The following is an 18,116-nucleotide window of genomic DNA, read 5'->3' as shown; positions in this document are numbered from 1 at the left end:
AGCTTGTCAAAAGAAACTTGCAGTTACATTTCCATAGTATGGAATCAAGGGAGAAAGGATTTTTATGAGAGACAATTCTGTACATGTGTGATCCAACCAACTTCTTCACAGCTCTTTGCCCACATAAAGCAGACATGCACAAATGTCTTTGTTTGATGAATGGAGGGAAAGATCAAAGTCAGAGTAACATTCAGGGGTTATAAAATGAGCAGCAGGTATAAAAAACAAACAAACCTGACAATCTTAAAAATTTCTACTGAGAATAATAAACAAATTGGGACAAGGAATGAAAAAGAAGATAACGATTACACAAGAAAATACAGATGATGACAGAGGTGGTAGGGACAACATTAACCAACAAGTGAAACATAGTTACCTATGGTCTTGGAAGGAACTTCCACCTCAAATGTAACAGGCTCAAGGACTGAATCATAAAAAATAAGCATATATAAGTCATAAAAGAATTCTAAACTTTTAGATACTTACTTATGCTTAGAGAATATTGAAAGTCATTTATTTTTAGGCTATATAAATTACCTTATGGATTGACTTATTTTTAAGAGATGCGGAAAAAAATAAATTTTCACACTAAGTTAAATCTTAGCAGAAAAATTTAATTGTTAGTTTACTTTTCTGTCATGTAAATATCCTCTTATTTGATGGGAAATTATTCAGTTAATAGTTAATGTTCAAATGTCAGCTAGGTATCTTAGAGAAAGTTATTCACTAATTATCAAATCTTTTTGGCTATGCATAAAAAGAACACAGTGTCAGCCTCCAGCCTGCTGACTAGTGGCTGCTACTAAGATCACTTTCAAGAATATTTCCAATACAATAAAAAAAAAAGTCACACTTTTCTTTATGACAAAAGTGACTTCAGAAACAAACCTAAACAATGCTTTAAGAAAACAGAACCTTCCAGGAAAATCACTGTCATTAGATTTTTCAATTATAATCAAATGAAATATAATAATTTATCACACATTAATGCACTGATTTAACATTTAAAACATCAGCATTGCTACTTTGTGAACATATTAAACAAAGTCATAGTATTTGGATTTCTACATTTTATATGATATGATCAAACTGTCAATGATTCACGGAACACTCCCATTGAAAAAGTTTCTTAAACTAAAGAACTGGAAATTATGTTTACCGGATTTAGTTGGAGGCATATCTGGTTGTGCTATGAGTTGGGGTTTAGGATGCTCTGGTGGTTTTATCTCTGAAGGGAAAGAATAGTGCTAAAATTAATGTCATAGCGGGCAGTTAACACCATCTGCACACTGTTTTCCTATTCATAAATCGAGGCAAAGAAACAGTGATTACCAGGATGCATGGAAGGTGCCTCTGGCTTATGGGTGGTTTCAGGTCTTTTGGATGGTTTCGGTGCTAAAGAAAAATGTGTCAAATCAGCATGAAGTTCATACTACTGACTATCACAAAGGATGAATACATCAGCAAAGATACTAAGAAAATTCAATGCTTTTATAACAAAATTAATTCCTAAGATGCGTGAAGAGTGGGGAGTGTCTGTTCTACTTATCTTTCTCAATAAAATATTCAGAAAATGCTCAAAATACATAATTATGTGAAAATAGTAAGACTGGCTTTTATACATAAGCAACTGCAAAGCAACAAGTATGAAAGTCCTATCAATTCCTTAGAAAAAGAACAACGAGATAGAAATTTGAAGCTTATTTATAAGGAATCTAGACTATCATCTCTAAACACATGAAAGTACACAGGAAAACAAGGTACAAGGTTACTAATTTCTGGGTCTTTCTAACAGTGTCAGGTTTATTTTTGAGTAATGAGACATTATAATCAAACAATCATCTAAGGGTATTGGTACCAAAACCAGCAACATCAGCTTGCAACTTACAATGCAATATTGGTCCCTAGAGCAAGAATAGTGTGTGCTTTTTCTGTACACACTCAGAGAAACATTCTCCAAAGAAACAGAAAAGCCATTATTTCAGGTAGCTTTCTAGAAGAAAATACTCCAAATCAAATGAGTAAAACAATGAAATAATCATCCTGACACTGGAAATCCAGAAAGAGCGTGTAAGACCCTATGTGAGAAACGTTGTTTGCTAAGCAGATGGAAACTTGTAATAGAAGGAGAGAGGGCTTATGGAGAGCCAGGAGATGAGCCCAGAACATATATGCCCTAAACATCCACAGAGGATACTCTAGAAGTCATGGCTACCTTTAGGCTCATCAGACCCACAGCAGAAATGTGAGAGGAAGTATGGAATGAAATTTTGATGGATAGTCGAAGGGTAGTCATGTCTGGATGGAAAGCAGGAAAACAGAAGTGACAACCCATGAAAGCAACTGGAAAAGGATAGAACTGCCGACAATGGTTGCTCTAACTATGAAGCTCTAACTGTTGTAAAAGGCTCCAGAGCTAAAGAAGCAAAAAACCCAAAGCACTAATTACATCAAGAAGTGACGACTTGAGGCCCAAGAATAAGCTTAGCTATTTAGGTAGTAGGTAGCAACTAAATCAGAAGCTGACATACATGCTTTTTATGTTAATTTGAACCCTGTATATCAAATTTACCAGGTTTGGACTTGGGCACATCTGGACTAGGTGAAGTTTTAGGACGGGGACGGGGGCGGGGATGGGGACGATGACCTGGTCGCTTGGTCTTTCGTGGAGCTAAGGAGAGAAAATCAGCTAGTTAATATGGGGAGCAGTGTTCTGTTCATTGACCATTAATAGCACAGACATATCTATATAACTAGGCCCTTTGATCTATTGTAAGATCATACTGTTTTACAACTTTCATTACTAAAATTGAGTCACATGATATCTTTTTTTCAGAGATTTATAAGCACTTACTGCTTAAAAGAACTCCCTATTCTATTTTGAGATGAAATGTCTTAAAGCTTTCTACAGCTTAAAGAAGACAGTATCACAAACATTTTGAAGATGTATATGCCACAGGGACTTGAGAAAAATTGCTGGTAAGATGCCAATGGAGATAAATATTAAAAAGTCACTTAGCCTATAATTTAAAAAGGCACATTTTCCACTTAGCACTAAAACAATGTGTGATAAAAGACTTTTAATTAAGTAGTGGTTTTAGGAACAAAATTATCGAAAAATATACGGTTTGTACAATTCTAAGGTTATGAATTGTTACACATTACTCTTCCATCTTGGACTGTACTTTTAAAAAATATGGTTTTTCTCTTTTATTTTTCCATTTCCCCCTTTTCCCTCCTGCATTTTTCTCTAGAAGAGATAACACACAAGTACACACACAACACACATGCGCCCCCATATAACACACAAGTATACACACACACACACCCATATAACACACAAGTACACACACACACACACACACACACACACACACGCCCCCTCATACATCAATGCCGATGGATTCACTCCTGTGAGCCTGTCAAAAAAGATAGCAGCATTAAAGAGAAGAAAAACAAAGGTCACTCATTCAATAACTGTATTACCTAATGTTGTTGTTGGAGGTTTGGTTGTCAGTGTTCCAAATCCTAAGATGGCATGAAAAAAATTAATAAGAAATCACAATCAAAGGTAAAACAATGAAATATATCTATATGGAAGCAACCCAGGTGCCCAACACCAGATGAGTGGCTGAGAAAGCTGTGGTATATATACACAATGGAATACTATGCAGCTATCAAGAACAATGAACCCACCTTCTCTGACCCATCTTGGACAGAGCTAGAAGGAATTATGTTAAGTGAACTAAGTCAGAAAGATAAAGATGAGTATGGGATGATCCCACTCATCAACAGAAGCTGACTAAGAAGATCTGAAAGGGAAACTAAGAGCAGGACCTGATCAAATTGTAAGTAGGGCACCAAAGTAAAAACCCAGTGGTGAGGGGTAGGCATGTAGCTTCCTGGGCCAGTGGGGGGTGGGAGTGGGCGGGAGGGATGGGTCACAGTCCTTTGGTGGTGGGAATGGTGTTTATGTACACTCCTAGCAAAATGTAGACATATAAATCAGTAGCTAATTAATATGGGAGGGGGAAATCAATTGTATGTCTCAAAGTTTCTCAAAAGACAAACTGAATCTTTTTAATATATAGGCTATGTATTTGATATGCGGACTCTCTCAAAAGCCTAGACCAAGTAGATTAGAAGCTTCCAATAGCACAGCTATATACAAGATACTGGGTACTGTCCAGCAAACCATAACAAAGGGACTTTTCAAAGTTAACCCAATTAACAAATAATATGATGATAATATTAACTATTGATTGTCTTTTTGAACCCTAAGACAGCAGGAACCTCACATCTTCACTATAGAGCCCCTACTTCCCCCAGTCCTGGAACCCTTGGATAGGGCCCACTTTCCCGTATGCATCTCCCAATCCAAACCAAATAACATTGCATCTGCCGATTACAACCTAACCAAAGCAACGATTGCTACCTCAACATGCTTTACCTCAGAATGTATCCAGAGACTTCACGTGTGGAATGACAACCCTTCAGCTTCATTACTCGGGTGAGACCTTTCCTTTAATAGTACACTCTAATTTCATCTCAGGTAGTTCACTTTCTAACAAAGTCCCATAACCTAGATATACACCAGTTTCTGTGAGAGAGAGCTTATGTGCACACGTATCCATAAACTATAAAATATATACCTGAAAGCAGGACTACACTAGAGTTTGCAGTGAGTACCTCCCTAACACTTCCTCTCCACTATTCCAAGCTTGGGATCCATGATTGCTCAACAAATTGTTTGGCTTCATATGTTAACTCTCTTTTCAATCACCAGGTTCCAGATGCCACCAGGATGCTGGCTAGGCTTCCCTGGATTGAAGACCCCACCAATGTGTCCTGGAGCTCAGCTTCCCCAGAGTCACACCCTACTAGGGAAAGAGAGAGGCAGACTGGGGGTATGGACCGACCAGTCAACGCCCTTGTTCAGCGGGGAAGCAATTACAGAAGCCAGACCTTCTACCTTCTGCAACCCTCAACGACACTGGGTCCATGCTCCCAGAGGGATAGAGAATGGGAAAGCTACCATGGGAGGGGGTGGGTTATGGGGATTGGGTGTTGGGAATTGTGTGGAGTTGTACCCCTCCTACCTTATGCTTTTGTTCACTAATCCTTTCTTAAATAAAAAATTTTAAAAAAAAAGAAATATATCTATATACAGAAAATACTTAAATGCTGAGTACTAAGTTTAACTAATATAATTAATGAATCTTTACTGCATAAGAAATTCCCTTTCTACTTAAGATTCCAGTGTTTTTCAGACAAGATGAACAGCAGTGTTGCCAGTCAGTTTGGAAAGAGAAATAGAGGGGGAAAAACATGAATTTTTTTTTCACTTGGAAGATGTGAATGTAGTAAAGTAGCCGGCAGCTCTTGCTATGAAGGAAAATATGGGTAATTGGCTAAGATGGTAGTGGCAGAACATTTTTTTTCTCTTAAAGAAAAAAATAAATTCCAGAGGTAGGAGTTAGTCTTTTTCTTTCTTCAAATACAGTTCCTAGTGAGACATCAGGATAGTTATATCTAGAAAGCCCGTAGTGTTTTTCAAGAAAAGTGCATCTTTAGTAGTGAAAGCAACACACATATTCCTAGGGAAGTTATAATCATCTACTGAAAATAACCATGTTAAAACAAGCTCAGGACATGCTTCAAATATAAGGATGGGCAATAAACCCAACATCTAATCAAACCCAACATGGCTTCTAAGATTATGTTGGAGACTGTTCAGTTAAGCACAAGGAGAGAGAATATCTTTGGTAGAAAATAAATGAATATCTGAAGGCAACTAAACACATTTTTAAAAAGTCAAAGTTAAAAGATACCGTTAAACACTTTTTCACTCACTAAAGGAAAAGTCATTACCTATTGTTGATTGTGTTGGTGGTGGAGTCTGAGGTACCTGGGCTGCAAAAAAAGCAACTGTTATCAAAGGCAATGTTGAAGAATAGCATTAAGATAGAAATTAAACTTTCTTTGCCATTAAAGTATTCTCTTGTTGGTTAACAGTTACTATTTGCCCATCACTGTAAAACTAAGTAACCCCATATCCTTGCTCCAAACTTTCTTACAAGAAACAGTTGAGGATTGTAACTCTTGTTCTTGATTTTTAATGATCTCACTTCCCTTTCCAATTATTTTTACAACAACCCAGATACTAGTGCCTAAAGAGCTACTATTTTTGATATAAGGCCTAAAAGAGGAACAAGTGTTCACATGCTCTTTTCCTTATTTGTTAGTATCTACTGTAGTGAATAAATTGGCTTACACAATAAATTTAGTCCGCTTTGGTTAGTAAATCATAAAAGGTAAAAAAAATTTTTTTTTCAAAAAAACCCACAAAAACCAATTCTGATTTCACCAAATGCTGAACAAATTAAGTAAAGCATCATTAAAATGCTAGATAACAAATCTTATGGTCATTAAAGTTGGCAGCATGTTTTTATGTTTGTTTTTTTTTTTGCAACTAAGATTATGGTTAGGATTCAGCAACTGCACAATGACTCCACCATTCCAGATGGCTTTTTTTTTTTTCTCCTGAAAGAGCAAGAGGCAAACAGAGACAGATGGATACAGACCTGCAGGATGAGGACTTGAACCCATGCCCTCACACATAATGTATGCACTCTACCAGGGGTGCCACCTTTGGACTCTATGTGGGACATATGTTATTTATACCTCAAGATGAATGTGGTTTGGTTACAAATCTGCTTGAACTTATAAAAGAAGACCATGCAATAGGTTTCTTATTCTATAAAAGTACATATATTTGTAGATTTAGTTTCCTTTTTTGTTTCTCCCCCAGTCTATTAAAAGCATGAACAGTCAAGAGCTCACCTCAGTCATGTCTGGTCTGCCATGTACATGAGGGAGGAGCCTGATCTCATTGTCCTGGAGGAAACTTTGGGAGTCATCCTCTCCCTCTCCCTCCCTCCACCCTTCTCCCTTCTTGCTGCCTTTATCAAAACAAACAAAGTCAGCCTAGAGCTGTGAAGCCCCAGTGGAGGGAGGGGGAAAAAAGCATGAAGTTCACTTATTTCAAACTTAAATTAAGATTGACTTCATTGAGGGAAATAATTCTTTTTAAAAAAATTTTTAAAAAATTTATTTATTTTCCCTTTTGTTGCCCTTGTTTTTCATTGGTGGTGTAGTTATTGTTGTTGTTATTGACATCATCATTGTTACATAGGACAGTGAGAAATGGAGAGAGGAGGGGAAGATAGAGACGGGGAGAGAAAGATAGACACCTGCAGACCTGCTTCACCACCTGTGCAGTGACTCCCCTGCAGGTGGGAAGCGAGGGGGGCGGGGACTCCTACCAGGATCCTTATGCCGGTTCTTGCGCTTTGCGCTACATGCGCTTAACCCACTGCGCTACCGCCTGACTCCCGAGGGAAGTAATTCTTAAATTAGATAAGGCAGACACACTGAAGAGTGGTAGATGTTGGGATTTTTTTAAAAAGTACTGGATTTTGCATATAACACAGGCCAAACCAATGTGGGTTCGTACTCATTAGTTTAACCACAATGGGAAAACAGCTTGAATGGAAAAGTGCATTTGGTAAGTAGGAGAGTGTGAGGATTGGGCTGGGAGAGATGGTGGATCACTGAAACCAAAGCACATTTAGTGGCTAATCTGTCCTTCTGAACCTGAATTGGAAATGATCAACAGAGCTGCAATAGTCTGTCTCACAATAAAGACAGGTTCATTTTTAAGTTAAACTTCAAATGGTTTTCAGCAATGGTCTGTGAGATCCAGTGTTATTCTCTGTTGTTTTAGGCCTCTCTACGTACAGTCTGAAGTGGCTGTATTGGCTACTAGGGGGAAAAGTATGGCCATTCTTAAGTGTTCAGCATGCAGTAATCCAAGAAATATAAACTATTACACTTCCAAATAAGTTTACGTTTTAGAAGGGAAGGTTAAGAAGACTCTTTGTGCAGGCTGAAGAGTGTGGATGGAACTGTCAATGCCCATGTTCAGCAGGGAAGCAATTAATTCCACCTTCTGCATCCCACAATGACCTTGGGTCCACACTCCCAGAGGGTTAGAGAATAGGAAAGCTATCAAGGGAGGGGTTGGAAAAGGAGTTCTGGTGGTGGGAATTGTGTGGAGTTGTACCCCTCTTATCCTATGGTTTTGCCAGTGTTTCCTTTTTATAAATAAATAAAAAAAAGAAAACTCTTTGCTTACATACCTAATAGTAATAAAGACATATCCTCCCAGCCTTATCTCTGTGTTAATGTATTTTCAGTAATATTTTCTAATAAATCACTAAAATTAATATAACTTATGCATAAATCAGAGTCAGAACTTAGAATAATTTTCTGGTGTTTTTGAATTTTATCTTGTAATAACAATTAAGATTGGTAAAACATTTAAATTTAGTGACTCAGATCATGAAAGTTATCAATCTGCTTTGTAATAACTCTCCTTTAAAACAGAATATATGTAATAGTTACTATACTCTGACGTACTCTAAGCACAATCATAAATGAATGCAGATGAAACTACTTTGATGTAGCTAATTATCAGAACAATTTATTTTAAAAGCTAGGAGTCTTGAGTTTTACTAGCTACACTTCTTTTTCCAAATAACTCCTCTGAATAAAAATACTTCATTTTGTTTCTTTGATTTAGAAATTTCACCCATGATCAACATTATCGACTATATTCCCTTTGCATAATTCCTAATTTTCTTCAGTTTGTCACCTACATGTGGAAATCTACTGCCTCTTTAATAGATGTCATGAGAACTCTCTCTAAACAGTTCTATTTTCCTTCCTTACTAAGCCATTTCACTTCAGAAAAAAAAAATCATGCCAACTTTAGAAAAATCTCTTGAATTAATAACCCTACTTTACAAACAAGCTTTAGTAAAAAATTTAAACATATAGTGAGAAATATATTTTCCTTTAATCTAAGAATCTAATACTTAAATGAAAATAACAAGCGTGGTCCGGGAGGTGGCACGATAGCTTAAGCATGAGACTTTCAACCATGAGGGCCTGGGTTCAATCCCCAGCAGCACATATATCAGAGTGATATCTGGTTCTTTCTCTTTTTCTCCTCCTATCCTTCTCACTAATATACAGAATAAACACACACATACACACATATTCAACTCTGGCAAAAAAAAAAAAAAAGGAAAAGGAAGAAAAGAGTAAGTAGTGAAAAAGTTCTCTGTATCCAATCTTTTAAATGATCACTTTAGATGCCTGCATAAATTTTGAATATAGAGAAAAAAGATTTAGTCATTCTATATGTTACCCATTGTTTCTGTTCTGATTTATGTATGGAAAATAACTATTTCCTGAAAGATAGCCACCCCTCCCAGATAAACATCATTAACACCTCCTGAGAATTAAACAAAATTCACTCTTCAGGTATCAACTCTAGTTTAGAAAGAAATCATGAAGCACTTGGAAAATCCTATTAGCACTTTCTATTCTTGTAACTTGCACTCTTCCATCAGACAAGGCAGAGTTCTTAGAGGACTGAAACACATCTTCCCTTTGTTGCTGAAAGGTTATTGTTTATTGTGATCAGAATTCTCAGCAACTTTGGTATTGGAAATAATTTCACAGTCTTAGACAAAGGAGTTTTCAATCATGAACATCATCATAGTTCTGTTTTCTCCATGATGATCATGAACATAATACTCCACCACAAAGTTCAGGGCAATGCTGTGAATATCAGAGGGGCTAGTTATAACGAGATCATTTCATTGCATTTTTTGTACTTTTCACAGAAAAATGTTTCAAAATATAAGTCAGAATCCTTGCTCCAAAGAGTGGCACAAACCAATTTTTCAATTCTGTTTTTGAAACAGTAAAATAAAAGAAGCTCAGGTCATCTACCAGGTCCAGTGTGTATCAAATCTGGACTTAGTGAGGTTTTTGGTTTCAGAGAAATAAATTGTGTTCTACTGGGAACTGGCAAAATAAACAGAGTAATCAACAAGTCAGTAAGTTTTTCAGTTCTAAAAACATGAAAGGAAAACCTAAAAATTAACTGTAAAAGTAAGTAGACCCATTATTTGAAAGGTTAATAACATTATACTTAACAAAAATTTGAGGAGTACACTAAATGGAAATACATTGATAGATTGTCATCTTGCTAAAAAAAAATTTAAGACAGTATTTCACCTAGCAGAAAGTATACCGCCACTAGTAGAAAAGATGTAGAAATTATAACTGCCCTAGTAGAAAAAGAAAAATTCATTATGATCATTTTGCACCCTTATTTCTCTGTCACATCTCAGGCCTTAAGCACCAAAAAAGGGAAGATGTGTTTTAAAATTAATATTCACTGACAGGTACAATGCTATGACACACAACAGAAAGAATTTCCAGTAACACCATAGTATAATGTCATTATTCCAAATGAAGTTTCAAGTTGAATTCGAGGACCTTAAGGTCCCAGTCCTGCCCCAATGAACTGTGTGTAAGATCTAACTTGAAATAAAACAAATGGGGGAAGATAAACAAGCAGCAATTATTTAACCTACTTACAGGTACAGCATGATGTCTCAATATTTTAAATATAAATGAGTTTAAATCTAGTAACTGTACATTTAGCGAGCCCAACCCACAAGAGCCATGGAGTTGATGTACTCCGAGATATTCAATATTACCAAATCAACCAAACAAAATAGCATGTGAAATATATAGAAGTTGGTGCAATGGATTTTCCATGGTGAAATGAACGACACATCTGCTAAGCACTTATTACCCAGGGTTATCCGTGTAGGTTCAGGAATTTTAGAAATTTTAGATGTAATTGTTCCAGGACTTGTGGTTCTTTCTAGTGATGGAAAGAAAAAAAGAACATTATGTTATACTACAGACAATAAAACAATATCATCCTAAGACAAATGAGTCATTTATTTGCGTATCTTGTGAAGAAAGGCTGTTTTATAAGGCTGTTGTCTCAGGGGTGTAACTGAATGAGTTTTTTTTTTTTTTTTTTTTTTAAAAAAAGGTTTCTATATATAGTGGTGAGTGTTTGCAACATATACAGCAAGTAAAAGTTTGGGAAAAGAATTTTTAAACTCAGCTATAATAGCATAGAGTACAAAATACCATGTTTATACTATAATGGAATAAGCAACATCTAGTCTGTTGAGCATAACTGAATGTATTCTTAACCAAAGAATAAAGTCACCTCCAGGCTGACAAACTACTTCTACTACCCAAACTATGTGCCATAATATGCTGTCTCTCTGGCCTTTTCATCTGTTCAACCTTGTATGTTCAATTCTTTCTCAGAACTTCATTATGACTATTAGTCTCACAAATACATGCTGCTCTCTCAATGTTTATAATTGTTATCTTGAGAAATTTGAAAGCTGGAGTCATTATCTTCTCCATCTCAGCCACTGCCCTAGTGCAAAACTAATACTACAGTGGGCACCAAAAAATTGGAAATTGTCTAATAAACACTTCAGTACAGATGTGTATTAAAAAATGAATTACACTATGTATCTCACCTAATAATACTGTGATAGTAGCATTCACTTCTAGATTTGCAACTGAATTAATATCCAAGAATATCCTGCATTGGTTAGATAAAATATTACTAGAAGCATTTGATTTTTCTATATTAACTACTCATCTTTATTTGATTGCAAACTTTAAGAAACTAACTGGCAGAATTATAACTTTTCATGATAAAAAGACAGGCATTATCTATTTGGAATTAACTACCCTGAAAGGTTAAAGAGGCATTTATTTACCAGGTTTAGTTCTTGGTTTTTTGGGTCTGGGACGTTGTCTAGGTGTAGAAGGGGCAGAGGTAGTTTTCATGGGAGCTGAAAGAAGATTTCATATAATTTTGATGAGTGACATGTCAATCGGACTAACTGTAAACTTACAATTTTGAGGAGTACAAGAACTGCTGTATTTCTTTTGGTATCTCTAGAGTGCCTAGCACCATGCTTCATACATAGAGAGTACTCAGTACGTGTTGGGTGGTATAAAAGGTTTGGGCCAAGGAGATGGCAAAATGGCTATGCAAATGACTTTCATGCTTGAGGCTCTGTATGTCTGGGTTCAATCCCCAGCACCACCAGAGTTGAGCTGTGCTCTGGTAAGATAAAATAATACTTTTTTTTTTTCCTTCTACAGGAGAAATATATAGTACTAGAGACATTCTGGAAAGGCCACTAAGACATTTTCTTCTGTTACTGCAGCTGTTCTTTCAAAACACTCAATTATACAAATGTCATTAGTTACCAGATGTTGTAGGCTGCATTTCAGGACTGATAAAGATTTCCATTTTTTGAGGAATCAATGATGTTTCACTTGGAGCTGAAAACAAACACCCCATGGCGCCAAATAATTCCAGTTAAAATGAGGTATTTTAGGAGTTTTAACATGCATTTCAATGGGGTTACAGAGCACATGCTTCCAGATTAAATGAAAAAAATGCAGGTAGCCAAACATTGGTGGATGCAATGATGATGTATAAGGGGAAAAGATCAGAAACATAATTTTCTGGTAGCTGTCTCCACTGTATGGAACAGAAGTGATGCATGCCACAAACACATGAGATGGGAGAATATGGATAATGTGATGTCATGGGAAAAATTAGCTATTACAGTTCAAATAGCAAGCAGGCAAGCACCCAACGGGGAACATAAAAGATATCTATGTTATAAGAAAATATTATACATATTCATAAACAGAAGAGAAGTTAAAAAAAATGGGATAGAATGAAGTGATGATCATTTGAAGATAGCATTCACATGGATTTTCTTTTGATGGAAAACAAAGCATGATCTTTCTGTTAAAAACATTACCCAGTGTTGCCCTTGGCTGTTCAAGAGGTCTAGAAGTTTTAGGTGGGACAGAATCCAGGATAGGATTGCTTGTTGCTGTTGGAATAAATGTCAACATTTATAAAAGTAGTAGAAGGTACCAGGACTAAAATACAAATTCATGAGTAATAAAAATTATGCCTCAAAAGGGAAAATATCAAGATCACTCAAAAGATTTCTGACCAGCCTTTCAAAACTAGAAATTCATTGGGAGTTAAAGATGAACTCACTTTTAAAATATACTTTATTTCATTATCAGAAACTATGATGGAACAGTGTTTCACCTAATCAAGTTATTTTTGACGTTTTAAAAGTGGTTTCTTATATTTTTAACTACTAAATACACCCTTAGATTTCTATTTTAATTTTTTTATGAAGTTGTCTAATATTATTTGCCTTTACAAATAAAGCTGAGATTGGACTACACATACAAAAATCATCTCTCAGACGTATGTTTATGTCAGACAGAGAGATGAGACTTACTTTTAACTTCCCATAGTTTCTGGTAAACTTGATAAAGGGAACTATCACTATCAGAATAAGCAAAAATCATTGTAGATGGATCTGTAAATAAGTGACAAAAGATAAGCCAAACTAAACTTTTGTAGACAGATAGGTAATAATTGTTCTAGAATAAAAGTTTTCACTTCTAGAATATTGATATTTAGGACTACAGAATTCTTTGTTATGTGTATGTATGTGAAGGGGGTATTCTGTGTACTACAGAAGTTGAGTAGCATTCATAACCTCTACTCTCTATAATAAACGTGTCAGTAACACACACCCCCCATTGTAATAACCAGAAATGATTCTAGATATTGCTAAGTGCTCTTGGGAATGGGGCCAGGGGACAGAGCAGAGAGCAAATGAACTGTCTTCCCTTCTGTGAGAACCATTACTCTACAGAAGATGCTCTAGCACCCTAAAATCTTTATAGAATGACTGAACTATTGCCCATTTTATTTCTTTGTCTCAGTGGTAGCCAAATCTATTTGCATCTCCCACATGTAACAGTTTATTTACTGATGGACATGAAGAAATGACCAATGGGAAGACAGGGTGAACTTCATTTTGACACTGGCTCCTTTTCCCTCCTATAGAACTCTTTAGGACACACCTTTTCACTCTGCAAAAATTAAAGGAAGAATTGAGCACACCATTGTCAAAAAATCCATTGAGAGTCTGAGTATACCTGTGTGGAACTCTGATATTTCAAGCTGTGATGTTGGAGGGTTTGAGAAAACATCATATGTAGCTTTTAAAAGAAAAGGTCAAACAAAAGAAATGTTAGTTTTCATTAATTTTAAAACGTTTCTTAACATATTTTAATGCTGGCTAAAAAGAGTTTCATGTAGGTGCTTGCCAGGTTTGGCTGTGGGCTACCAATCTTGTCACTTATGTGTAAAAAAAATCTCTAACACTTCCCTTTGGGCTTTCTTGCCTTGAACTAAAGGCCATTATACAGTGAGCCCTGACATTGGCCAGTATAGTGCTATATTATTTATAATGAAGCCGTGCCAGCCCTAAATCAAAGAGCTTCAGAGTATAAACATAAATTAAGTCAATGGAAATATGGGGAGAGGTTTCCAAAAAAGAAATCATCAGCCACATTAAGGGTATGTTATTTGCACAAAGTCTACTCTTTAGTCTTTCTGCTTAGTTAAAGTTACCATCAAGACATCTTAGGTTTGGACAGCACTTTATAGTTTGCAGGAACACCTTCTCATATATCAGTTCATTTAAACCTCTTAATATTTCAGAAAAATAGATGAGGTAGACATTAACTTCATCTTACAGATCATGGTGTCTATTACCATTTCATAGATGAAACAGTTGAGGCACAAGCAAAGTACACTGGCCTGCCAGGTCCGGGATATTCCACATTCCTACTCAGGATGTTAACTAACCCTCACCCCCATCCCCCAGCAGGGCCAGAAACAGCAGAGTCAAGACTAGCACTCTTTCCTTGCACCATCTCTCCTGATATTTTCTTTAGAGGCAGATTTCTATGTTTCTCTGTATAGTCATGAACCCTTCTAAAATCTAGAAACATTTAAAGAAAAATTTTACATTTTACATGAAAGAAAGCAGGGTGACCTAAAAATAAAGGCTAATTAAAATACAGGGATTATTTTCATGTACATATCTGAGCTGAATCTGCAAGCAAAAAAAAAAAAAGCACCAAAATGAAAATGTTCTCTTTTCTGCCAAAGAGCTGTACTGCTATTGAAATGAGAGGTGAAAAGAGCACATGAGTTATTATGAGGTAGATATTACTTTCCTTACCTATTCAAAAATAATGTCCAGAAATAAACTAAAAAGAAAGGGGGAGCTCACAGGGAAAATATACTTATTGGAGTTACTTGTAGCTCAGTGACAATGAAATAATTTTGAACCACTTCTGGTTGAAGCTGTAAGAAAGTTACTATCAAGACCACGTGATACATTCTGAAAGGCAGAAAAGGTGGCTGTTTTTTAGGTTGTGACTGTGATCTAGTATCTGCAAAATCTTCAGGGTCATAACAATTCCAGGTTAAAAAATTCTGAGAGTATATCCATTGCATTTTTAACATAAAATTTTCTTTAGCCTACCTACACTTTTAAAGGATCACACAAAACATGCTAATCTTTCTAGAGGTTAAAAATGCAGTCAGGGGCTAATCTCAGGCTTGTTTAAAGCCACTTTCTATTTTCTTTTGCTTTTTCCTTATTGACTTAATAATAATTGACAAGACTAAGATAAGAGGGGTAAAATTCCACACAGTTCCCACCACCTGAGTTCCGCATCCCATCTCCTCCAATGGAAGGTAAAACCAATTTCAAGTCACTGCTCTTGCAATGTCAGCTCTATCAACTACTAAATAAAGTAGGAAAACTTTACCACTTTTGAATTAAAACCCCCATATCAGCTAAGAAATTACAAATTAATAGCCTGACTTATATATTGTTGCTTTTGAAAACACCATGACTGTCTGAAAATACCACATTTCCCTTTTATTTCGTGACATTGGATCAACTTTCTGGCAATCTGTACTTTTTCTTTATAGGTGAAATGTATTCACTGTCTTTATACTGTTTTCCTATTTTTTACAATTGTCTTCCATTTGTGAGGTTCTGCTTCATATTATCATATTCCTTAACTTATTCCCCGTGAGTACTTGACTTGGAAAAAGAAGTCTTTTCTCCATTCTCTAGCAATCATGATTCATGGCTGGAAATTCCCAACTGTCAGGAAACTCTTACTTTTAAACATTTCCTCAAATATATTTTCAGAGTGAAAAGCATATTTGGCTGTAGGGAGGTAGCTCAGAACATGCAGAACTTGCATACAGAAGCCACTAGAGTTCGGACCCAGAACTATATATGACAGAATGATGCTCTGGTTTCTCTTACTCATTAATCTATCATCTATCTATCTTATCTATCTATCTATCTATCTATCTATCTATCTATCTATCTATCTATCTATCTTTGCAGCACGGAATGTTCCTAGCTCTAACCACAGAATGCAAGTTCAGACCTGCAGGGATGCAGAGGTTACACAGGCTCCTGTGCTGAATATGGGCCCCTGATCTGATCAATGGGGCCTAAAGTTAATGGTATTTACATACTTCCCGCATATCTGGGAGCTATTCTCTCCCTATCCAGCTTTTTAGTCTTATCTCCAACTCTGATAATACCTTTAGCCCACCTACAAGTTTGCTGTCAGACTCAGGCAAAAATTAGTAAAATCATGGCCCCCTTGGAATATATCTAAAACAGATTTCCTAGATACTTCTAACATGAAGACCCTAATTCTCATCTGCTATATAAATCAATTTAAAAAAGTAACATTTGTTAGAAATATAAGTGACTCATGTTTGCTATTTCTAGAGTTTTTGAGCATTGAGTAGCAAGGAGTAAGAGTGCTAAAACCAAACACCACTCACAGGAAGTTTTAGCTTTAGGTGGCTTTGAGCAGCAAACCATATTTTACTGATGAGTCAAGCAAAATTTCTTTTATTCCTAAAGTAACAGATTTAAGGGCAGAAGACAGTGTCAAAAGTGAAATTCTACAAAAAACAAGGGCTTTTATTTCTTTACTAAGCTCTTATATATGTCTTATATATGCTGGTGACTCCTAAAACCACATAGCTAAATTATGTTTTGTTGGCTGTACCTTTTATTTTTTTACTTAGAGCTGATTAGATTCAAATTCTACAATAAAACTTATTTGATAGTTCTCTAGAAACATGTAAGGCATGGCAATAAGAGAATTTACCATTTTGTTTCATTCAAATTCCATGAGGATTAGTAACCCTCTGAAAACTTTCTTTTAAAAGTAAACTCTTAGATGAAAGACTTCACTAAGGCAGTAGTTGCTCTTGACGTGCTTACTATACAATTGCAGATTTATTTACCCAGGAACCTGGTTCATGATAGGCACTCAGTAGAGTGAATCCATAAGCTGTCCCTTGCAAAGAATAAACAACAATGACATTAATAGCTACATAATTTATGTTTTTAGTTAGGGAAAGTAAATCCTTTATTGTACATAAACATGTGCACACACCCCTATTCTTCTATTACATAATTATTTATCATATGCTTGTGTAACTATACCCTACTATGATAACAGAATCCTAGAAGCATATGACAAAGCAATAGGAAAACACTACAAGAATATCCAGATGCTACTAAGTATCTGGATAAGAAAAATATTTATACATATCATACACAAGTTCTCAGTAACATTTAACTAAATAATGCTTTCCTTTATTTATGGAAAAAAGAAAATATCTTTCTGGTTATCTTTTGTGAAAAAATTGCCTGTATGAAAATATTCATTAGGCAGAACTGAAAGCTAAGGTTAAAATTCTTTAAGAGGCCACAGTAAATGTGCATTCAATTTTCCTTCTCTGAAAGTACCAACACTAACTATTCACTCCTACTTTTTATTCTCTCTAGAGCTTAATCCTGTTGGGTGGGCCAGATCCCTATTAATCAACACCTCACAGGGAAGTAATAAGGTCCACGTGTGGAATTTAACCCCTTTTCAATCAATACGCACAAATCCAAACAGATATTTAAAATACATGTGAAATTATTTTTCATAGGTTTAAAGTAATTTTAAAACTACGTTAATGAAAATGTGAGTGAGGTAGATCATTGCTTTCAGGTACATATGGGTTGCAGATTGAAGTTGGGCCTCCTCTGTGCAGGTCCTGAGCTCTGTGGCTGAGGTAAGTCCCCAGCTCCATTTTGCTTCTATATTGGAAAAAATTGTGAATTTCTTCTAAGTGTCAAGGATTG

General features: G+C 35.8%; 1 protein-coding gene across 20 annotated transcripts in view; it reads right to left on the bottom strand.

Annotated features, from left to right (window-relative positions):
- The window catches only part of ABI3BP (ABI family member 3 binding protein), a 234,530-nt gene that overhangs the window by 86,057 nt on the left and 130,357 nt on the right, over window positions 1-18,116 (bottom strand). For 19 of the 20 annotated variants that reach the window (XM_060198467.1, XM_060198449.1, XM_060198451.1 and 16 more), the window contains 11 exons: window positions 14,017-14,079; window positions 12,807-12,881; window positions 12,241-12,315; window positions 11,742-11,816; window positions 10,739-10,810; window positions 5,872-5,913; window positions 3,487-3,528; window positions 2,573-2,671; window positions 1,333-1,395; window positions 1,160-1,228; window positions 377-424 (listed from right to left, as the gene is read on the bottom strand). In XM_060198467.1, the coding sequence (XP_060054450.1) occupies window positions 377-424; window positions 1,160-1,228; window positions 1,333-1,395; window positions 2,573-2,671; window positions 3,487-3,528; window positions 5,872-5,913; window positions 10,739-10,810; window positions 11,742-11,816; window positions 12,241-12,315; window positions 12,807-12,881; window positions 14,017-14,079 (723 nt within the window). The remainder of the gene's footprint in view (window positions 1-376; window positions 425-1,159; window positions 1,229-1,332; window positions 1,396-2,572; window positions 2,672-3,486; window positions 3,529-5,871; window positions 5,914-10,738; window positions 10,811-11,741; window positions 11,817-12,240; window positions 12,316-12,806; window positions 12,882-14,016; window positions 14,080-18,116) is intronic. The other variant, XM_060198458.1, reaches the window with a different exon arrangement.

Source organism: Erinaceus europaeus, chromosome 9, assembly GCF_950295315.1.
Source record: "Erinaceus europaeus chromosome 9, mEriEur2.1, whole genome shotgun sequence".
In the NCBI taxonomy this organism is placed as follows: Eukaryota; Metazoa; Chordata; class Mammalia; order Eulipotyphla; family Erinaceidae; genus Erinaceus; species Erinaceus europaeus.
The sequence above is the reverse complement of the archived record's forward strand: the minus strand, read 5'-3'. Positions and strand labels throughout refer to the sequence as shown.